At 39.9% G+C, this 24,875-nt stretch overlaps 1 protein-coding gene across 1 annotated transcript; it reads right to left on the minus strand.

Annotated features, from left to right (window-relative positions):
• Positions 1-1,123: 1,123 nt before the first annotated feature.
• On the minus strand, positions 1,124-20,188 carry dmrt3a (doublesex and mab-3 related transcription factor 3a). The gene is made up of 2 exons (XM_052019199.1): positions 19,792-20,188; positions 1,124-2,076 (listed from the first exon to the last, which is right to left on the minus strand). Exons 1-2 carry the CDS (start codon positions 20,186-20,188, stop codon positions 1,124-1,126), a joined length of 1,350 nt encoding a protein of 449 aa, XP_051875159.1.
• Positions 20,189-24,875: the final 4,687 nt, after the last annotated feature.

Here is a 24,875-nt window from a genome sequence, read left to right on the forward strand (position 1 = left end):
CCTATGGAAGTTCCTTATTCTCTGCTGTGCCAAATAAAACAGTATTCCTTTTTTGCATGGTTGATAAATATTTATAATTTCTTTTGTGAGGTTTTTTAAATGCGCGAATTAGAAATAACCATACAAATGCTGAACTATTCAACATTTATTTAGTAAATGATTTCTTCCCAATTCATTGCAGTCTGTATACACAAGTGACTGCAGATGCTGGAATCAGGAGCAACATCTGTAGAGGCAAAAAGGATGGTCGATGTTTTAGGTCGAGACCCTGTATCAAGACCTTGCAGTCTGTGTTGGCCTTTCAGCTGAGAAAATATTAAATGCTGCTGATCAAGAGCTTAACCATTCATTCTGCCAGTGTAGTTTAATTCTGCTAGTGTAGTCCCATGTCTAGGAATCTATTCTACTTCTGTAGAGCTATGAGTTTCACATATAAACCCATAGCCAAAATATAATGGGTACTTGTTAAGCTGAAATCGTCAAACTGATTTTGATTTGAACCCTGAGACATTATTTTTCTTCAGGGAAATCAGAAAATAATGGAGAGCAAAAGTAAGCATTTCCAAATGTTCAAATTACCTTCCAATCTATATCTATAAGCTCAACATTTATATTCTATTGAGTGTGATTAGCATGGTGAAGGCAGATCCACTTCCTCATAATCAAAGATATCTTGAACATTCCTTTATTCTTATTTTAAATGAGGGTTATATGAGAGCAATTACATTCCTTAAATGTGAACCTGATTTGTGCTAAATGTAGCAAATAAATCCATCAGTCAGTGTGAATGACATTTTGTACAAACGAATGTCTACATTATTTTCATTATTTGCATTTAAAATTTTGGGCGTGCTACAGGTACTTATTCAAGTGCCTTTTTTTTGTTTGCAGTCATGGTCAAAGCATATAACATGCATTAGAAAGTGTAGCTACCAGTTATACATATTCTTCAACTAACACATCTAAGTATGACATATAAACTGGATAACTATGTTTGATAATCCTTTGGCTATTCCTGTTAGGGATATTAAGTTGGGGGTGGAGTATCTACTCAGAGTCTTCAATACTAGATTCAAGTATTTTCCTTTTATATTCTATTTGGTGAGCATCAGATACACATCACTTAAGAGGATGAGTTCAATATTCTAGAGTCTGCAGAATCCGATCTCTCATCATAGTCCTCCTCTGCATAAATGGGTTGTTTGGTCACCATCGAACAGCCTTCATCAGCAATTGAAAGCCTGGGATCATTAGTAGGGTGAGAAGGAAGGACTGGTGAACTGCGAAAGATGCCAGCTGAAGCATTTGGGAAAGGGGTGAGATACTGGGATCTGAGCTGGTATTGCTGCTGAAGTGTCATGGTGTTCCAAAGAGCAACATCGTTTGATATAAATGGACTTGCCTGGTTTCTGCTCAAGGTGTTCCTCAGAACCAGTGGGTAACGAGGAGGTTGAGGAAATTGGTGCTGTAATGGCATGGCCAGTGGGCTTGACATGACACTGCCAGGATCGTTAGAGAACCTCAAGGAATCTGGGACCCTGAAGGCTGACCCAACAGACCATTTGGAGGAGGCAACAGGATAGGACCCAAAAGCATGTTCAAAAAATGTCTGTCCATTGGATGAGACACTCAAGACATCAGGGGCTTCTGAAGATCTATCAGAGCGACTTGACAGAAGAATTTCAATGGCACCAACAAGGTCGCCACCACACCCTTTCAAAATCAGCTCAAGGACTGTAGGTTTGTGATTTGGGAAGATCTTCTTCAGCACTTCTATAGGAGGTCTGTTACCTTTTAAAGAAAAGGGAACTGACACAGCTCCAGATAGTCCCTCCATCAGCATTTGGCTCTGATCCAGATTAAACTTGGAGCTTTCGGGTATTGTTTCCAAGCTGTTGCCACTCTTTTCAATAGGTAACCGTTCTTCATCAGCCACTGGCATTTCGGGGCTGTCAGATGTGTAGCAATTCTTGTCTTTAACCACCTCTGGTGAATTTGTCTGTCCTGACACTTTGTCATTGTATGTTTCTGTGGTCTCATCTCTAATCTGGTCATCTAATTGTTCGTCGCTTATATCTAAGATGAAAAAGAGAGAAAGGTTGAACTGATGATAATTAGTTATCATAATTATAAACATTATAGTTAACTCTGTGGTCTGCCCAACACAAACTTTAGATTGTCAGGAAGCCACAAGTATGAAACAGTCACAGTGTGCTGAAATATTCTGATATTTTTAGAAGAGACTAAAATTGCTACAAAAATTAAAGTCATTTTTGATTTTCTGAGCTTATATATCAGTGTGATCCATTCTGCAAGGATATGGCCTGCTGGATTTTAAGGCATCACATTAATTCATGTTCCTTTTCAGTAATCATTTATTGTTGAAACTACGGGATAATTGAAAGAGCTCATGACATCAAGGTAGGGAAGAGGTATTTATTCCCAGTGGCATGTTGTTAGTTTTATCTGTGCCCCAGGTGGAGACCAGACACTTTACGTGGGTTGAAAAGGAGGAAAAAAACATTTTGGGCACAGAATTCTTCCCTTACACCCTATGAGACGGTTTGCTTTCCCACTTTAAGTTAGTTTACAGCCTGTCTCTGGATGAGAAACAGGTTCTGTTTATACAGATGTCCACAAGTCAATTTTGTCCATAAGTCAGAAAATACACAAAATCACTTGTTATGGTAACACATCTCACAATGTTGTAATGAATGGTGTTAATGAGGGCCAATTAACAGTGACATTTATTTATTGTCTTCCCCTGCCTTGTTACAATAGCACAGAATCTGGATGGCTAGTTTCAATGGGCTTACAGTATCAGTGCATGATACACTGCCTAATAGGGTATCATTTCATAAGTATCAATAGAAGCAACTGCTTGTCAATTTCCAAAGCAACTCTCTTAAGTGGCCACCCGCGGTGAAACTGGCAGCCTGTGTTCTTAAGAGACAATGGTGTCTGATTACTGTGGGGAATTTACAGGTGAAACCAAGACTGGCTTTCCTTTGAATTTAATAACATTTATGGGAGCTTGTTGTATGAACCGGGTAGCCATAAGTCAGGCATTCGTAACCCAGTGAGGGCCTGTATTTTCTCTATTCTCAGACTTTCACCAAGGAGCCAATAACTTTCGAATTAATGTACAAAGGGCACATCGGATATTGTTCTAAGGAACTATTGAAGCTGTTAAGGGTCTGTTACTTTTATTTATACTTAATAATGCCATATAAAAGAGCAAACAGGAACTGTTCTTTACCCTATTGATATTGGCAATGAGACTAAACAGACAAATCTCAACTGTATCTTTATACTATAAACTTTATTGTGTACAGTTTTGGTCACCCTGTTATAGGAAAGACATTGTCAAGCTGGAGAGGGTGCAAAAGACATTTACAGGGATGCTGCCTGGACTAGAGGGCCTGAGTTATAGGGAGAGGTTGGCCACGCAGATCTTTATTCCTTGAAACATAGGAGAATGAGGGGTGACCTCACAGAAGTTTATAAAATTATGAGAGGTATGGATAAGGTGGACAAAATCTTTTCTCCAGTGTTGGGGAGTCCATAATTAGAGAGCACAGATACAAGATAAGAGAGGAGAGATTTAAAAGAGACCTGAGAGGTAACTTCTTTACACAGAGGGTGGTGGGTGCCCGGAATGAGCTGCCAGAGGAAGTGGTCAAGGAGGGTACAGTTGCAACATTTAAGAGACATTCAGATAGGTACATGGAGGGGAGGGGCTTAGAGTGTTATGGGCCGAATGCGGGCAACTGGGACTAGCAGGGAGGAAGCTGTGGTCGGCATGGACCAGTTGGGCCAAAGGGCTTGTTTCCATGCCGTATTGCTCTCTGACTCTAAACTCTAAATATATTAGCTTGAAATATTCAATCAGTCAGTTATATTTTAGATAATAACTATGGGATTGGATGGCTTGAACTAGGATAGACAAAAAGATTAAATTTCCAGTCACCTATTGCAAGGTTGAAGAGATACTGTTTATTAGTCAGAGTTGGAAGTAAATACTTCTTTCTTAACTATTGATTATTTTCTATTTCACAGCTATATTGTTCCTTTAGGTCAGAGTAAATGAAGCCAATTGTAGAACATGCTGATTATTAAAGCAATGTGAACCCTGAAATTGCTCTTTTGCTCTGGAGGAAGCCCATAATAAGTTCATCAAATGTCCCGTGGATATCCACAAACCCAACCAAAACTCTGATACACTGATTTTAAATTTGAGATAACTTTTCTAGTATCATTTTATGAGGTGCCTTTATGCCTTTAAAAGAACATTGATTAACATGGTGTGGCAGTGGAGTTGAGGGAGATGGATGGTGATTATGAATAAGCCATGGTCAAGAACAGAGACTGCCAGGACTGAGAATTATTCCATCATAAATAGGACTCAGCTTTGGATCAGCTGGATCTGCTTAAATCCAGAAGTCTGAACCACTGAGATATGAGTGAGAGCTGATTCGATAAACCAATAATGCATACTCAACTCCACCCTATTGGCCTATCAACTTGCTCCTCTACTTCAGAAGCAAGGGCCATTCTCAGAATGGCCAAAGGCCCATCCTTCTGAGTATATTAATCTGATGAGGTCCACGCTATTACACCGGGGCATACAGACCTGCCAACGTCCAACCTTTGCAATTTTTCTGGGCACTGAAATTTTGTGGGTAAATCCATGAACGCTACAAGGTGATACTTGATTTGGAGGCAAGGAGTACAATGCCATAGAAGCCATAGAACTATAGAGCACAGGAACAGGCCTTTCAGTCCTCTGAGTCCTCTTGTTGACCATCAAGCACCCATTGACATTAATCCTACATTAGTCCCATGTTAAATTCTCCCTACATTCTTGGTAATTCTGTGGAACGGAGGGACCTAAGAGTACAAGTACATGGTTTCCTGAAAGTCATATTGGAGGTAGACAGGGTTTTGGCACACTAGCCTTCATCAGTCAGGGCACTGAGTATAGAAGTTGGGCTGGTATGTTGCAATTATACAAGACATTGGTGAGGCCGCATTTGGAATATTGTGTTCAGTTTTCATTATCCTGCTATAGGAAAGATGCCATTAAGCTGGAAAGAGTGCAGAGGAGATTTACAAGGATGTTGGTGGGACTCGAGGGACTGAGTTATGGAGAGAGGTTGAGCAGGTTGGGACTTTATTCATTGTAGCCTGGGAGAATGAGGGGTGATACTGTAGAGGTGTATAAAATCATGAGGAGCATAGATAGGGTGTATGTTCACAGTCTTTTTCTCAGGGTTGGTGAATCAAGAACTAGAGGACAGAAGTTTAGGGTGAGAGGGGAGAGATTAAATAGGAACCTGAGGGGCACCTTTTTCACCCAGAGGGTGGACTATATATGGAATGAGCTGCCAGAGGAAGTGGTTGAGGCAGGTACATTAACAACATTTAAAAGGCACTTGGACAGATACATGGATAGGAAAGGTTTAGAGGAACATGGGCCAAATGCGGGCAAGTGGGACTAGCTTAGATGGGCATCTTGGTCGGCATGGACCAGTTGGGCCAAAGAACCTGTTTCCACACTGTATGATTCTATGACTCTAACTCCCCCCAAGGTTCTATCACTCACCTACACAGTGGGAGCAATTTACAGTGGTCGATTAACCTATCAATCACGTTTTGGGATGTGGGAGGAAACCCCAGCAATTGGGGGAACCCACGTGATCACACAAAGAAAGTGCAATCTCCAGACAGACAGTGCCAGAGGTGAGAATTGAATGCATGTCACTGGAGACGTGAGGTAGCAGCTCTACATGCTGCATCACTGTGCTGCCCTAAAAACAGCTTGTATCTAAGTATGTGCCCTATCTGAAGTACTATAATTAATTCTAATGACATAATTTGAGAAGGGAACCACTTCCCTGGAAAGGATATAGAGAGAAACACGTTAAGTCCTGGAAGCTAAGTTATAAAAAGTAAAAAGACTTTCATTCATGTAGTGCCTTTCACATCCCCTTTGGGTGATGCTAGTGTTTTAGAGCCAGTGAAGTATTCATGAAGCATGCTCGCTGTTACAACGTAGGACACGATAACCATAACAGACTTGCACTTCAGGTTAACATGTTGGCACAGCAAGTCGTGCTGCTGCCTCACAGCTCCAGTGACCCAGGTTCAATCCTGACATCCAGAGCTTTCAGTACGGAGTGTCTATTTTTTCCCTTTGACCACATGGGTTCCCCTGGGTGCTCTGGTTTCATCGCCAAAGATTTGCTGGTTGGAAGGTTAAATGGCCTCAGAAAATTACCCCTCTTGTAGATGGGCAGGCATGTACAAGAGGAATAGATTACAGGGAAATAAATGGGGGAATGGGATTGATTTGAAAACCAGCATAAACCTAGTGGGCTGAATGGCCTCTTTGTACGTCATGAAGAAATATGAGACAAATACCAATGTAATAATGACCAGATATTGCAGATACATCGGAAAATCAAAATCAGGTTTATTATCACTGACATATGTCGTGAAATTTGTTTTGGGGGCAGTAGTACAGTGCAAGACATAAAAATTACTGTAAGTTACAAAAATAAATAAATAGTGCAAAAGCGGAATAATGAGGCTGTTCCTGAATCGTTGAGTGTTATAAATTAGATTTATTTGAGGAAGTATTAGCCTGAGTGGATTCAGGGTGAATCAGTGGATGGGATATACTGGGATTTTCAAAAGATGTTCGGCAAGATGCCACACCTACTTCACAAGCTGAGTCACAATCATACAGATGATTGACTAGCTCGCAGGAAGCAGTGAGGAGGGTCATTTTCAGGTTGACAACCTTTAACCAATGGGGTGCTGCAGGGATCAGTGCTGGGATCGTACTGTCTACAATACATATTATGGATTTAGAGGAAGGAAGCTAAATGTACAGTAGCCAGATCTACATATGATAGGGAGGATGATAAGCCATCAGGAGGATGCAAACAGTTTACAGAGAGATATTGAAAGATTAAGTAAGTGGGCAAAAAGTTGGCCAATGGAGTATAATGCACATAATTTTAGATCTTTCTTAGGTCAGCTTGTTCAAACCTTTGTTATCAAACAGGAATGAATAATTTGTACTTAACTGGACCTTTCATGACCTCAAGGCTTCCTAAACCATTTTATAGCCAATGAAAGACCTTCTGAATTGTAGCCATTTTTGCAATGTCAGAAGTTATTATATATAACCAAACAAAGTTTATAAGTCAGCTTTCCCTTACATTTATAAAATAAAAACAGAAAATGCTGGAAATACTCAGCAGGTCAGGCCTCATCTGTGTGCAAATGCAGAAAAGGTAGGCTCAGATCAACAGGAAATGTGAGTGGCAGGTTCCACTCAGGAATATCTAGGCTGATGCATTCATGCAGCAGCTAGGTAGATTGTAGCCCTCTTAAACTTTGTTTAGGATGACTGATCCCGGAGAGTTTTGACAGTAATGAAATTTGAATCCAGATATCTCTGTGGTTTCTAACCATAGGACCATGTAAAACCCTCGTGATAGCACTCAATTTAACCACACAAGCTTTAACAGTCAGTGATAAGTGAACCCTGTCATGCTTCATCAAATTCAGCATCATCTGTTCTACAAATTTGTAGATTATTTATTGATATCAAATAAATGCAACTTATTTTACATGTTAAAGTTCATGATATTCCTGACCCTTTCACTAACCACAGCATCCAGTTTAATTTTGCATATTCCTAATATTTCTGCCTATATTTAACTGTTGATTATTCTAAGTAGGGCAGGAAGAATGCTTGTTGGGTTCTGGAAGTGCAGAAGCCCCTGTGCAGCCCCCGTTTCAGATCACATCACGAAGCATTTACCTCCTCACCCGTCAAAATGTAAAACCCTTAATTTCATCTATCTGGTAAAATCTTTTGATTTTTTTTTTACTTCTTTCTCAATCAGTCTTTAGAACCATAGAACCATAGAAAACTACAGCACAGAAAACAGGCCATTCGGCCCTTCTAATCTGTGCTGAAACATTATTCTGCTAATCCCATTTACCTGCCCCCAGCCCATACCCCTCCAGACCGCTCTCGTCCATGTATCTATCCAATTTACTCTTAAAAGTTAAGAGCGAGCCCGCATTTACCACATCAGATGGCAGCCCATTCCACACTCACACCACCCTTTGAGTGACGAAGTTCCTCTAATGTTCCCCCTAAACCTTTCCCCTTTCACTCTAAAACCTAAAGCCTGCCCTTCTAATGTATTTCTCAATGCAAAGTATTGGAAGCTGATCTCCTTGGTTTGTGAGATGGTCTTGGTCTTACTTTAGATATTGTACCATTTTCTCAGATTTCACAGGCAAAGAACATTTACAGCTTACTCTGTACCGTGGGGAGTACCATAGTCTAACCAATAAGGACATCCCTATTTGAGAATTGTGGGCTATTTATAACATTGACGGGCAGTGTTTCTCATATAAATACAGTGCAAAAATATCCTCCAGTGACCAAGAACTCCAGGCAACACCTGCTTCTAGCCTGTCGTATAAACAAGCTGAAAAATAACTAAAATGGAATGAACCTTATTAATTCCATTTCCTTCATAAGTATTTCATTTAGCATTTTAGAACATTCTTATTTTTTATCCTCCATTGGATGGGTTGGTTTCTACTCAGGAAAATGTTTGAGCACACAGAAAAATACATCAGTAGAATAGAAATATCATAATGTAAATATCCTAAAGCCTTGGATGTATTTCTCCTTCAGCTCTCTAAATAAATGCAAACCTGCTGAAAATTACATCATCAGGGCATGCAAAAAACAACCCCTTGGTCTTCAGGGCATACGACAATATCTGTGCTGCAGCAGATTCAACAGTTTGGCTCAGAGATGAAGCGAGCAAAGGAATGGTGTACATTACGTCTCTTAGTACCCATAAAAGTAGCCAATAAGCAACAAGTGGCACTATCCAATCAAATTAGCGTCATCCAGACAGTCCCCTCTTAACCACCTTCCTTCTGGACTTCAAAGAGCTTAAGTTTCAAAAACAATCTTATTAATCATTTCCGTTACATTTAAAATTAGATTTGTTACTCCATGCTCTTCTATATTAAATTTATCTAATCCAGGATGGTGACAAAAATTGAATGCAATGTTGTTAAGTGTGATCTGAACCTTACCATCAAGAGAGTGGGTGGTAAGACTTGCACTATAAATACCACTAGTCTATATGCTTTTTAAATTCATTGAAGTCCTCTAATTTACAGGTCCTTTATCCAAGGACATCCACTTTACTGTGTATTTACCGAAGGATGTTTTTGAACAAAGGGCAGTCCTTGATGGAATTTAGTTTTCTGACAGATTCTTCCTATTTCTCCACCATAAATTCATCAGCAGATCGACAGGATCCTGGAGCAAAGGCCATTCTGCTTTTTTTTTTCTGAGGATTCACCAAACTTTCACAGGAGTTGAGATGGGATAGCAAGGGTATTAATGAAAACAGCCAAAGCTCTCATTTTTATGCTTCATCACTTTGCCAGCTTATATATTTTCCTGAATGTGTGCTCACCATTTTGGTACCATTAATAATGTAAAGGTCTATGTTTACTTTTAATATCCTGGTCACTAATACAGGACAGAAATATACTGCAATGACCAGGGACTCCAGGCAGCACCTGTTTCCAGCCTATCAGAAACTCCACAAGTACTATTTTAAACCAGTTTTTAATTTGATTCCATTTTTCAACCTACCATGGATCTCTGTATGTTGGGTTTACTTTTCACAGTTGAACAATAGAACTTTATAAAAAGCTATCTTAAAGTTCTGATAAACTATATTATAGGCAGTGCCATCTGCTTCATTTGTAATGTACTTTAAACAGTCAAGAAATTTCTGATATTTCTAAATCTTTACTATAAATATAATAAAAATTAATTGTTATAAATGTTTAAATTCAGCTCGTATTAAAAACACAGCACATCTGTTGATGTATTACAGTGCACCTAGTGCATTCACAAAACACTTTTTGCCTAAGTTCTTTTGACCTTAGGTATAAAACAATGATATAAAAACAAATTAAACCCCTCTTAAGAGAATAGAAACAAAAATTATTATTATTGATTTATTATTCTTACTACTACCTACTACTACTACTATTATTTGTATCTCGTCTTTTTCCATACAGAAATTCCTCAGTTCTTCGTAAATCACTTGCGTATGTCATGTACATTGGGCCTGCGTTTGAATGAGATTAATTATTTGTTACCAATATCCTGTCATGGGTCAATTTTCTTCATTCACTTTGGTTAGGTTTTATGCCTTTGTGTTTCCCTCTTTAATGATATTAAGTGATTCAATTTTGCAGTTTTTTCTGCTATTTAAATGACCACATTCCAATAAAAATGTCTATTATCATTCTACATTCCTAAAAGAAAACTTACCACCTTACATAATCAAAAGAAATAAAAATGCACCTTTTAACTTGTCTTCACAAGTTCACCTTTCTTTACACTGCACGTAACACCGGTAAGGCCTCTAAATATCCTGGTTTTTAGTTACACAGTCCCCTCAGATTTCACTTTGCTTATTCAGTCAACTGATTCTCTATTTTCAGTAATTTAATATAGTTTCTCATGTAAACAACATATCTGCATGCAGAGGTCTCAGTCTCTAATAAAAATAACTGAAATTGTTAGCAGCGGCAGCATGGCATTTATTCTGTTTGGGACCCTTGTTCAGGAGAACTCCTCTGATCACATTCCTGTGCATTTCAGAAATGTCACCTCACTGCACCATCACCTTGGAGTCCTCCGAGAATTTATTCTTGGCTCTCTCCCCTATCTCATATACATGCTACCCCATCATTCACTCGCATGGGGCCAACATTCACATCGAGCTGATTACATACAGTTCTACTTTACAACTGCCTTGTTTTAGTCGTATACAGGCATGTCCAAGATTAAGCCTTGGATGAGTCACAATTTTATCCTAGTTAACATCAAGAAGTCTTCACTGCCACTGCAAACTCCATGGTTATTAATTCCACCTCCCCTCCCCATCCTCAGATTTAATTCAATCTCTTCTTAACATCCTATTAACCCTTAGTAGAATTTTAACCCTATCACTAAGACAGCTTTGCTGACCCACTCAACTAACCTACTTTTCCTCTCCATCATCCATTATCTTCAATCTGTGATAAGATCAATTCATTTGTTACTGACTGTCTCCCCAGGTTACCTTAACTGACTGTTAAATACCACATCAAAGCTAATACCAAGATTACTAATTTCCAGTTTGCAGCACTGAGCTGAAAGAATCGATGACTCATTTGAGATTTGATAACAGATAAATGAATATTTTCCAACTAAGGAATCATATTTTGTCTCAGGATTGTGTTTGGAAGAAAATTGTAGGTTTGTTTTTTGGTATGGTCAACCTTTAATATTTTGAATTCAGCACAGAAAGTAGCCTTGGAAATGCAGTACTCTATTTTAGACCAGATGTTCCAATTATTTCCCAGCTAAGTTTCTTGCGTTTTGGTCACATAATTCTAATGAAAGTTAAATATCATCTTAATAAGTTACATAAATCTGCTTTAGATGTGTAACTAGAATATAATTTTAATATCCTCACCCTCAGCTATAAATTTCAACAATTTCCTCCAGCCCTCCAGTGCTAGCCTTTCCACTGAATTTCACATTCCTAGTTTCATTTTCCCTAATCTTCCTTATTATTAGTGGCACAATCTCTAACCAACTCTGACAATATACAGGCTGGCTGGAATGAAACAAACCAGATAACTTTTGGGATGGATTTTGATGGCATTTGACCTGCAAAGTACCATGAAACACAGCAACATTGGTTTCCCCAATAGTTCAGACTAAATAACAAGAAAAAAGCACACTTTGAAGAAGTGGGGAGTGGAGAGAGAGAGAGAGAGAGATCTTATTGTACATTACATTCAGGGGAATTGGAGCTAAAATTGCATCCTGTAGGAGTAAGAGAAAAAATAGAGCAAGATCTCATTTAGAGGCAAACAAAAAAAAGACAGGATTTATTGCAGAAGAAATCGAGAGAATAAATTTCAGTAAATAAAAGATGGAAAAGGGACTGCTGGATGTGAGAAAAGAAAGAGTGCCTTATTGGGAGATGGGACCTTACAGCCTTCCTTTTTGGGTTTGACACAAGAGGTTGCACAGTCTTAAAATAGTTTTAGCATAAGCAGCAGATCTTACATTTTTGAGCAAAACCATAGAAAATATATTGGCATATTGCAGTCTAGGCTTTTATTTTGTACTGAATAAATTAAATATCATTTACGTTACATGGGACTTTGAGCATTTTAGGAATAACATTGCATAAATAGTATTTTTTTATAAAAGCTATAAACAAAAGATTTTGATAATAAAATACGATTGTCATATTGAGCTATAGGCATTTAGATGATTCACTTCCATGTAAAAGAAGTGACAAAAAATGTAAAATTTTTACCAACTAATGTTACCAAACTTAGAATCTACAATTAGAAACTAATATTTGAACAAGGAATTTTACTGAGTTAGTATTTGTCAGTCAATTAATTAAATTACTTGATTTTAATAAACTGCCTGTCAACATAAATTAATATTGGTTTGTGGAGATATATTATCTCTGTCCTAATGCTTTCTTGATATTCCATCTCATAATTTAGAACAGAACAATAATCTATTAACTGAGTAGCCACATTGCAAAAGATAGAAACATGAGGGGCACTTTTGTTCAGAAAGGTAAATGTCCCAGGCATCATTTTAACATGTGAAAAATTATATTTAACTTAACCAGTCAGAGTCACAATGGGAATGCAATACTCTGGATCAGATCAAATGATCCAGTCATTTCTTAGTTGGCTGAAAGGGAGTCCTCTGGTTCTAGTTAATGGATACTCCTGAGAAATTATAATAACCAGTTTTATGTGTTTAACTAGGATTTCAACACAGCTTTGTGAAAATCTTTTAAAGTATGAGATGAAATTCTTGAGTATGTCATTGGCTGAATTCAAAAAAGACACCATTTTCCAACAGATGGCGAGCCTTTCTGTACCAATACCAAGTAAGACAGATTTTTTTTGAAGTATAAATTGCTCATTTGTATATTCAATGTGCTGACTAAAATGCTTTTGGAAAAGGGTGTGTTAAGATTAAAGCAGTGGCTTCAGGAGCTCACATATTCATTTCATTTTCATTTTTCCCTTTTGATTTTATACCTTGGAGTAATATTCTGATTGCCTCTCTGGAAGTGACGGAAAGTGAGATAGATCTCCCACATTTCCGTCTCTGTGCAACACAACTGAATTTGTTTACAAATATGAGTTAATTTTTCCACTGAATATTTAACATGCTTTACATTGGCTGCTTTTTTAATCTTTATGAGTGGTTTACATGTTGATAATTATGTAAATAATCTGTTCATTGTTTTAATTGTTTTAATTTTATGTTTTATTAAAAGACTGAGTTGTTCACTTTTGATTCGAATGTTAGTTATTCTGTGCTCATTCTCAATCTCAAAATTGAATACACTTTAGAAGAAAACAATTGACCCCGAGCCATTTCAGGATAACTTTACGATCTACAGCCGAGCCGCAAATTAAACGAGCCACAGTTGGATATCTGAAATGGAACCAGCAAACGCGGGTTGGTCGCGTTTGGTTCACTTTGCTTTTCCATCATTTCTACGTGACAAGTGAACAAGTGAGAAACTAATTGTGTTTAGTTCAATAAACTTGTTAAATTTGAGTGGTGTTTGGATGATTTAAACTGGATTAATAAAGCAATCGGTAAACCCTCTAACACATTAAGATCGTTTGAACGAAATATTTTAAAAAACAAACCGTGCCGAAAATTCCCTGACTGAGATTTACTTGGCGATCATGTTTGATTCCCGAACCAAATTGCCAGGCTAAATTTTAAAATAAAATAGAAGCAAAGTGAGTGATGTTTGGACATGGGAAAAGGAGACTGACGGATAACATTAGAGGGAGGCTCTGTAATGTAAGAGTGTGGAGTTAATTGGGCAATCTTATACATTAAAAAAGAGGAACAGCCTATTAAATCTGGAAAAATGTGCATTGGATCATTCCTCGTGACCTTGACCTTTTATAGGGAAAGAAACATTTATGAACCAGTGCGAAAACGACAGGCCCTTGTGATTGATAAAGATTTGGTCCTCTCTAACACACACACACACACTCTCTCTCTTTGACTCTCTCCCTCTCTCTGTAAAGCCGTTAAGAAAAATGCTGACTACATGGCAAGTCGCACTACATCAATGCAGATATAATTGTATTCCACACAACTCGCCTGTTGCTTGGTAACATTTCAGTGTTGTTTGACCTTTTTTGAAGAAGTTATTGTTATCCTATTTCGATTGAATCTGCTCCCATTTGATTGCGGTAATTTGTTAAGAGTCTTGCAATATAGCACGATTATTAATCATCCCTCAAATCCAATACTACGCCATACGTCTCATTTGTTCTCCTACTAAGATGCTGAAGTCTGCCCGTTGTAATCGGGCCAGTGTTTCATTTTTAAATTAAGTGCTTTTTGGAGCAATCAATAAATCCTTCACCTCCACAGATGTCCCCAAACCATAATAAATGTACACATCTTTGCTCGTACGTCTATAAATCAAAGTTTTAAATTTATTTATAAATTATAATCCCGTTGCAACATTCCACCGCAGATTCGAAGAGACTTTCACAACGATTTAAATCGTGTTATCACAAATTTCTTTCCCCGCCAGGTATCTAGGACAAAATTTGATAAAGAACCTCCGTTTATATGTGTCTTTTTCTAATTCCATTATGAAAATAAGTCTGGAGGATAAAGTGTAATACCCTAATCTTGGTCAGAGTTCAAATAAATAGCATCATATTATGTTCTTAAGCATTGGACTAATCAGAATCATTCTCTCAGGTGTAAATACTGTGCCCAGATTAACATAACGTATAAAATGCTTGAATTGTAAAATATTTAATCGCGATGGAAATTTAAACGTATTTTTGCAAAAATAAAAAATATAGTCCTGAACAACGATTATTATTAAAATACCATAAGTGACATTAAAATAGTGGAATTTAAAGCAAGATCTCTCCGTTCCAAAGTTCCATGGAATAGATGGTTTAATTATGACTGTGACATAAAAAATTTGAGGCATTGACTAACTTTAATTTAAAGATCCTGCAAGCTTCTGATCGCTATCCCAAGCTGCCGAGAGAGAAAACAAACCGCGCTGCTGCAATGCCATCGCCTCACCTGGTTAATATTTCTAAAATACAAAACACCTGGCTGAATCGTGTTTATTTTACTACTAGTTGGCTAAACGGGTCATTCCTATTTATTAGCCAACAGACCACAAAGAACGTTTCCACTGATATTTCTATTCCATCCCAATTTGCCGCGGAATAACTATTTTCAATTATCTGAAATTTAAATATTTATAAAGATATCACGCCCAGCCCCATTTGTAACAGAAGCAACGATCTCCGGGACTCACACTGCAGTGGAAAGAAATCTTATCTATGAACTTTTTTCCAATATTCGCGTTGACTATTCACTATTTGGTGGTTTAGTGTTCAAATCGTATCATTCCAGCTCTGGGGTCTATGCAGATCCACAGAGCAGAGGTAAATACATTATATAAAGATATATGTGAAATATTTAAGAAAATCGTCAAAATATTGCAACAATAATAATTTAATGACGACATTCTAATCAGTTACGGTCTCACCGGGGGAAAAGTAAGCTCCCTCTATCTCCAGATTAAACCGATAAATAAACAACTCGCCAAAAGAACTATTCTAATTTTAGAAGTATCTTCAGTTTTCTTGGGTAAATAAAAATTACTAATAAAATATCTGGATGAATATGTTCGATTAAATTATCATTTACAATAAAATTCAATACAAATATCTAAGAAAATACCATTGAGACGTATAAGAAAGGATTGGAATTGCTGTTATTCGTTGCACGGTGAATATGTTTTAACATTTGTCTAAGAAATTCCCCAACAATCAACATCGGAGCTGAAAGGTGAAAAGATTACCACTTGGGACAAACGTGAAATCGCTACCTCGATAAACAGTGTATTTGCTGGAAGCAAGAAGCCTGCCTTATGTACAAATACACCGATAGGGTCAAGCAATATTCTGCTCAGTTAAATTAGCAGCTTTTTAAAGGTAAAGGTCATTAGACTATCGTTTAAAATAATTATAATTTATTACCACATTATCTTACGTTTGGAGTTTTCTTTAATGTGTTGAATTGTACACATGGCTGTGTTGAAGTCATTGTAGGGAACAGGTCCAAATATCAGAGCCCAGTTGAAATGAATGATTGAAGCAAGTATTTTATAGGAAATGAAAGACTTTTGATGTGTAGTAACTGTTGTAATGTGCACAAAAAGTCTCACAAACAGCAATGAGATAATGACCCGATATTCCCTTTTAGTGTAATATAAATAGTTACCGCTACCCCTGGGAGAACAAAATAGCAGATCCCAGGAATCTGAAATAAAAGCAGAAAATGCTGCCTGATCTGCTGAGTGTTTCCGGCATTTTCTGTTTTTATTACCTGAGAGAACATCCCGCCTCTTCCAACTTCTTTCACCCGAACTGGGGCTGCCATTTAACGGCCCACTACAAAGGCAACGCCTCCAGCAATGTCTGTGAACTGCTCCGAAATCTCGGCCTAGATTTTGAGTTTAATGTTCCAAAATGGGATATGAACCCATAAGCTTCCCACAGTCAACGCAAAGTATCTTTGCTTATCTCTCCATTTAAATTCGCTTTTCCCTGTCCATCCCAGCATAATGTCCCACTGCACCCTGGCCAGACAACAGAAACAAAGAAAATGTTGATTAAAATTTTTATAATTATTTAATCTTAATCTAAAATTCATAAGGAAGTCTCTTCAATTGTTTACAGTGATGTTTGTATGTTATCTTTAAGTATAATTTAGTACAAATGTAATAATCTGAGCACTGAGCATCACAGTATTGTTCAGTGCAGCTCCCATCCGACCTCCCCCCGCCCTGGCTAGAGTTAATTTCCATGTGAATGATTAACATGCGAAGAAAAGCTGGTTCCAAAGTCCATCCATAGTTCTGAAAGTTTTGCATAGGGGTTAATCCTCGTACGAACGTCATGATCATACCCCAGTGCAAATGTGTAGCAACTGGCTCTGCAGTTTCTGCGTACTCCACACCGAATCCTATTTTTAAAAAAGTTACCAGTTTACGATCTGCATCGGCTCGAAGCGGTTCCGTGTAGTCCAATGCTTACGTCATTCCATGACCTGCTTTGACATTCAAATATCGGCGATGTAACCATAGACGAATTTCAAATGATACTAAAAGCACCTTTTTAGTTTTAGTTTCGTGTAAGATGTTTGGAATAGTTGGACGTTTCGCGAATACATGTTAAAAACCCAATGTCCTCTAAAGGGGTGCGGTCATAGAAACCAAGTACAAGATGTACTGGGAGCGGGGCACATGATCCCGCCCGGACCCTGGCCATGCTTGGTGTTAGCACTGTACACAGAGCTCTTCCGCTGGGAAACAGCACTTCGCCCGAGCTTTGGCCGTTTTCCTGCACACGTGGTTCATTTATAAAAATATCTCTTTTTGTTAAATTGTCAAATTATTGACCCGTTAAACGTATTATCTAATGTGAATAAGTGGCCAATACTGCAGGGGCATTTTAAGAGGCCATTCATCAAAACAAAACTGTTATTAATTACTGGCCGTTTCTCAGATTTTTTTCGATGTTTCCCTTTTGTGTATAAAAAAGGATTCTGGTGAAAATGTCACGATTCCTTATCTCCGCCTCCAGCCTTGCTGCCCAGGCTGTGTAAACAGCCAGGCGAAGTTTAACCATTAGGTTACTGTCAGAAATGGAAAAGAGCTGCATAATCTGCAGCCAATATTCTCCGCCCAGAATCAGTTGGAATATGGATGAAGTCGTTTACCTTTACGAAATAAACAGTCACCGTTATCGAATTAACTCATTTCACTTACATCCGATTAGGCTGTTGGCGAAATACGTTGGTGGGAGTTTGATTGCCTTTTTTGTGCAAAATATTCCCCCTGATCAGCAAATTTGTGCAAACGATTCACCAACGCACATTAAGATAAATGTTTGTTTACAGCTGAAATGTTCCCCGATTCTGCGGATCCCTTAAGAAGGAGACCGGGACATAACGACCCATACAAATGATCGGATAGAAATGAAAACCCACACAACGCCAGAATTAACAGGATATTGCTGGCAAAGATTGGTTCAGTAGATGGAATGATTTTTAGAAGAATTCACAATCGGAATAAAACGCGGATGAAATGCATAGGAGAGTTATATCGGAAACGGGCAGCTAGTCCGTTCCTAGTCGTTCCCCGACAAATATATCAATGTTATTTCAGAAATTTCTGTAGATATATCGGCGACTGCTGAAATATAATAAATTTTATTTTCTAAAGTAATAATGAAGTCCAAGTACCTGAGGTTGCCTGGCCGTATCTTGTGAATGAAAATCAGAGGACTGCAGCTACGAACAATCTGCTGGAGGTACTCAGTGAGTCGAGCAGCATCTGTGGGGGCGGGGGGGGGGAGGATTGTGGATGTTTCGAGTCGAAACTTTGCATCAAGACCCGAAACGTCGACAATTCCTTTCCCTCCACAGCTGCTGCTCGACCCTCTGAGTTCCTGGGTCAAATTGTTTGTTGCTCCAGATTCCAACATCAGCAGTCTCCAAAGAACTGCAGCTGCTGGGAATCTGGAATAAAACCAGGAAATGCTGGAAACGCTCAGCGGGTCAGGCTGCATCTGTGGAAAGAAAAATAGCTAACGTTTCAGTCAAATCCCACGACGACCGAAAATGTTAATTTTGTTTCTGTGTACACAGATGCTGCCTGACCTGCCGAGTGTTTCCAGCATTTTATATTATGGATGGTGGGAATATAAATGCAGGAATAACATCGCTAAAAGCAGAGAAACCTTCCTTCGTAAAAACCAATTGAACGGGTTGAGAGTCTGAAAGAAACCAGCGGATTTTAACAATAATTCGTTCGATGTTCAGCGGTTTGAATTGACAACGTCCTCTTATGTCTTCGGGATTTCACGTCTGTATTTGTAAAACCCTTGGGCTGCGTCCCTGATGATACTTTGACCAAAAGCTAATAAACATTAAGATTTAACTCTTCCAGATTACGGCAAACCCTATCGTTGTTAGATAACGTAAGTGTTTGCATCCTGTATAAATTTCGACCATAAGATCAATTCACTTGGCCAATCATTAGTAATAAAGCAGCTAGATAAATTGGTTTATACGTGGAAAACTCCTACTTCGTTTCACAGTCACATGATAAAATAAAGATCTCAAAGCAACGAAAGTTTTGTTTTCGGCCCAATGCGTAGTCAAATATTTTAAATAAACTGTCAGCATGTGCCTATGAGAGAGAGACGTCTCCCGTCATTTTAAGATTTGACTTAGTTCTTATAAGCAAATACGCCAAGCAGAAAAGCTAATAAAAACATGTTTTAATATGGGATAGGTAAGCTTTATCCGTCCTCGGTCTCTGTGCAAGTTCTAAAGTCGAGTCCGTTACTGGCCGCACATCCAAGACCACTACACCCCGATGTCTTTTACAACCACCTCCGCAATCATTCTAATTCTACGGTTCGTTCTGCGGCAGAATTGAGTCGATGTCAAAAGTTGACTATGGTGAAAGAAATAATATATTTTTTAAAAAAGATGGATTTTAAAGCGGTGTTGATTTCGATTGGAGTCGGCTCGCTTACCAGCCCTGGGCTCCGGGAGGCTGTGAGGTTGCTCGGGATCCCAGCGCAGTGCGCTCTCGGCGCTCTTGGCTGGAGTGTGCCGGGACTCGGCAGCGCCAGCAGCCCCAGCCATGCCCTGCACGGCTCGGATGCTGTCCGGAATGAGGCTGCCGATGCATTCGTTGGCCTGCTGCCGCCGGAGGGCCACCTGCGCCGCCATCACCCGCTGCCTCTCGATGATCAAGATGCATTTCTCGCAGGTACAGTCTTTGAAGCGGCAGTAACGCTTGTGCCCTTTCAGCCAGGACAGGACGCCGTGGTTCCGGCAGCGGGCGCACTTGGGGGTCCTCTGCAGAGGGGGCCGGGGCTGGGACACCGGGCCGGCCATGTACATGTAGGGAGATCCGTAGGTATTCATCTCTCATGGGCCAGAGCCAAGCGATGCTCCAGTCCAGATGTCCTGAGAAGGGAGGACGCTTTCCTACAGTCTGCTGGTTCGGTGTTTAAGTCCCAGTCTGGGGAAACGGGAGAGATCAGCCCCTCACGCACCTTGTACCAGCATCAAGAGGAGTGAACCAAGCTGCTGGCTACAGGCTGTCTTTTCAGATAACTTGGAGGAGAGGCAGCGATCAGGTCTGGATCGATGCTGTTCCAGCGACATCCGACCCCCGAGAGTTCAGTTCAGGATCTGACGCGGTGAAGAGGCGCTGGCACCGAGCGGTGGGAGAGCGCAGGAACCGCCGCCGTTCAACCCACACTCACCATCCCCACGGCGAGACTACGGCAGGGCGCCGACTCTTCAAGTTTTATCAGTCGGCGACCCTCTCCCATGTCCACTGTGATCAGCTCGTTCCGCGCCACGCTTCTGCCATCGCCCTTGCTTTGAGTCTGCGGGGAGAGGCGGCGGTAACAACCGGACGAGGAGTGGATGAGGGGAGAGGGGAGTTCGGTGCTCCTTCACTCCCTCTCAAATGAACGCTCAAAATAGAGCCCAAGCGGAGCATCCATCAGTGAGGTGCGCTTTGAACGCGGCCCTGCCTCTTACGCCACATGAAACTGGAATCGATTTACTCACGCATGGTAACCTTGCTGCTTCCAGATCTTGTCAACTCTTGCAGCCGTTTCTCCACCTGAACAGACGCCCCCAAAGTCAACCCCAATTCACCATTTGTGAAAACCCTCCTGGTTTCCTGCATTTTTGCCAGTTATGCCTTGCATGGCTGTCCTTGCATCGCCACCCGCCGCGACTGGCTTTGACTCTTTAATAATCTGGATTTCCACAACAGCTCAACAGCAAAACCCATCCATCAACCCGGGACAGGTACTCTGATCAATGGGCCATTTACAAAGCCAAAGTGCTGCAGGTGCTAGACATCTGAGATAAAAACAAAAACTACCTGAATCAGGGAACATCTGTGGAGAGAGGAATGGAACTAATATTTCAGGTCATTGACCTTTGAACATTACCCTGATATGGAGCATTCATGCAGTAGAGCAGGTTAAGCTAAAATACATAGATATTTGATATGTTTTCCATTTAATTCCATTTAGATTCCATGTAGCATGTGGATTTAAATAGAGATGAGTTTCCACGCTCAGTGAAATACACTGCAAAAAAAAGTGGTGTCGACAACTCAGTGTTTTCCAGATATACAATCCATGAATCGCTGAACTGTAACCACGTTAATCTGAATCTACTATGATGAGCTGGATTTCCTAGTACTGGGTGATCCGTGCACCTGGCTGGTTTACACGCCCTTACTGGCCCACTTTGATGTAAGAAAACTGCCGGCGAAGTTGAGTGTCCACCATGGGTCTTCCAGTGGAGTTTGATGGAGCACAGTTTTACTGTTTCATAACATATTCTAATACATGTTACTGTTTTGTGGAATCAGGCTGATGCAGCACAGAAAGAGACTATTCAACCTATTATGAGTTTCTCAGCGCTGGGGTAGAGTTATCCAGTTTGTCCCATTCCCCTGCTCTTTCCTTATTCGTTTTTTTTTTCAGGATTGGCAAGGCCAATATTTATGACCCATCTCTGAGAAGGTGGTATGCTGAGCTACCTCCTTGAGCATTGCCAGACAGCTGTTGGAAAGGTGGGGGGTCCAGGATTTACACCCAGTGATGGTGCCAGCTTCCTACAAGCTGTTGGAGCTGTACTCATTGGAGCAAGAGGAGGAAGTTCCAACACACTCCTGTCTTGTGCCTTGTGGATGGTGGAAAGGCTTGGGCTGTCAGGAGGTGAGTCACTCACCACAGGATGCCCAGTCCCTAACCCACTCTTCCAGCCACAGTACTGATGTGGCTTGTCCAGATGAGTTTCTGGTCAGTGGTGACCCCAAGATGTTACAGTGGGAAACTCAGCAACGGTACTGCTATTGAAAGACAAGGGCAGATTTTCAAACTCTCTTTTGTTGGAGATGATCATTGTCTAGCATTTTTCTGGTGTGAAAGTTATGTAGAGTCATGGAGTCATATGGCACGGTGTTACGAACCAGCAACAAAAGAAACACACTGAGTCACGTATCAGTGTTAAAAACTACTTTATTAATAACTACTTATGATAATAAGAAAATTAAAAGTAAACATGTTAGAATGTTAGAAGTAAAAATGTTAAATCTTAAACATTAACCCCAAAAGCTAAACTTGTAGTGTGTTTGTGGCAAATTCCCAAACTCCAAATCCAGGAATAGTTTTCAAAGTTCAGTTCAGCAAGCCGTAAGGTGAAACATGAGCAAAGGCTTCTTCAACAACCACCGTTGACTGAAGATAAGACGTAGATGTAGAGAGAAAATAGAGAGTAATTACGAAATCCAAATGTTCCACGATGGAACCCAAATGACACCTCAGTGTTTACTCAGCAGTGGCCACTCCACCGCATCTGCCTCACCCCAAAAGGCTCTCGAATCGTGGCCGTCCACACAAATACCTGTTTCCTTCTACAGGTCAACAACAAAGTGAACTCCACTGCTTTGTTCCAAAGTATCTGCCGCCCCAAAAAGCATCTGAGATGTGGCCGTCCACACAAATACCTGTTTCCCTCTACGGGTTAATGACAAAGTGGACTCCACCAGATTACTCCAAAAATCCATACATGGATGGTAGTGACACGTACAGTTATTGTTTCTCATCCATCGATAGAGACTAGCAGGCTGGTGTCTCTCTCTCTCTCTTTCTCCTCTCTCCTTCGACTGATTCCGACTGACTGCTTCAAAAACATCATTACGTCCTTTATCTTCTGTTGTCGTAACCACACACACACACACACACACACACACACACACACACACACACACACACACACACACACACACACACACACACTATGCTCTATCTTAAAGGGACATTCACCAATAGTAACCTAGTCCATAACACACAGAAACAGGCCCTTTGGCCCAACTCATCCATGCTGACTAAGATTCCCATCTCAGCTAGTCCCATTTGCCTGCGTTTGGCCCATATCCCTCTAAATCTTTCCTATCCATGTACCTATTCAAGTTACTTGGGTCTTATCAGCTCATGCCTGAATGTTGTCCAGGTCTTGCTGCATGCAGGCATAGAGGGCTGCTTCATTTGTTGAGGAGCTGTGAATAGAATTGAACAGGTGTGGCAGCAGTGGTAAACTTCCCCCTTCTGGCCCTGTAATGGAATGAAGGTTATTGATGAAGCAGATGAAGATGGTTGAGCCTAGGTCACTGCCCTGAGAAGATCCTGCAGTGATGCACTAGTTCTGGGCTAATGGCCCACCAACAACCTCAACCATCTTCCTTTGTGTGAGGTATGAACCCAACCAGCTGAGCACGTTCCCCTTGAATCCCATTGACTCCAGTTTTACCAGGACTCCTTAATACTACGCTCAGTCAAATGCTACCCTGATATCAATAGAAGCCATTCTCATTTCACTTGTGGAACTCAAGTCCTTGGTCCATGTTTGGACCAAGGCTGTGATGATGTCAGGAGTTGAGTGGTTATGGTGAAACCCAACCTGAATATCGGTGAGCGGGTTACTGATGAGTAAGTGCCCCTTGACAGCACTTTCATTGACACCTTCCATCACTTTACCCATAGCCTTTTGTTCCTTCAAAAATGTATTCAATCTCTTTTTGGAAGTTAGTCTTAAGTCTTTTTCCACTACACTTACAGACAATGCATCCCCGAATACAAGAACCCATACAGAAATGGTTCCATGGGTTACATTGCTCCTTTTGCTAATTGCTATAATTCTGTGGCTTCTAGATATTACAGAAGTTTCTCTTTCAAAACTATTCTTGATTTTGAGCATCGCTATTACATTTCCAGCAGCCAATCTTTGTCATTGCATTTTCTATCCTGTCTCAGGCCTCAGTATCACTCCTAAAGCTTGGTGCTCAGAATTTTGAGGGTCATGGGAAGACGATGGAGTAATGGGACGAGCTGGATTGCATAGATTCAGTCTGTACAACCTCTTTCTGAAAGGTCATCTTCCATGCAGTAATCATCTGAAATTCTATGAATTGAATGCAATCTTCTAGCTGAAGCCTAACCAATGTTTGATGAAGGTTCAGCATATTTTGTATTCTATGTCTCTATTAATAAAACTAATGATGCCATGTACCTTTATTACAGCTGCTCAACTTCTCTTACCACCTACAAATATTTGTGTACAATCAGCGACACATCTCTCTTGCACTCCCTTTAAAACAGAGTGACTTAGATTACCTTGCTTAATTTTAGCTACAAATATGTATCACTTTACAGTTCTCTGTGTTAAATTGCATCGGCCACAATTCTGTCTGCTCCACCAGACTGTTTGAAGTCTGTTAGACTTCTGTCAGACTTCAATGTGGCTGATATTTCTGAGTTGTGTTTCATATGCAAACTTTAAATTATGTTCTGCATCGTATAGCCAAGACCAAGTTATTGATGAGAGAGCAGTGGTCCAAATAACAGCCCCTGTAACACCATCATACATTGCTCTCCTGTCTGAAGCCATTCTTTTTTATTTTATACCTATTATTCCTCACCAACAACATATCCACACTGGCATTTCTTCAAGCTTAATTTTACTTTTGCTAAAAATTCTATTACTTAAGTGCAATTTGATTAAAGACTTTTCTAAGCTC

This window comes from Pristis pectinata, chromosome 7 (genome assembly GCF_009764475.1).
Source record: "Pristis pectinata isolate sPriPec2 chromosome 7, sPriPec2.1.pri, whole genome shotgun sequence".
In the NCBI taxonomy this organism is placed as follows: domain Eukaryota; kingdom Metazoa; phylum Chordata; class Chondrichthyes; order Rhinopristiformes; family Pristidae; genus Pristis; species Pristis pectinata.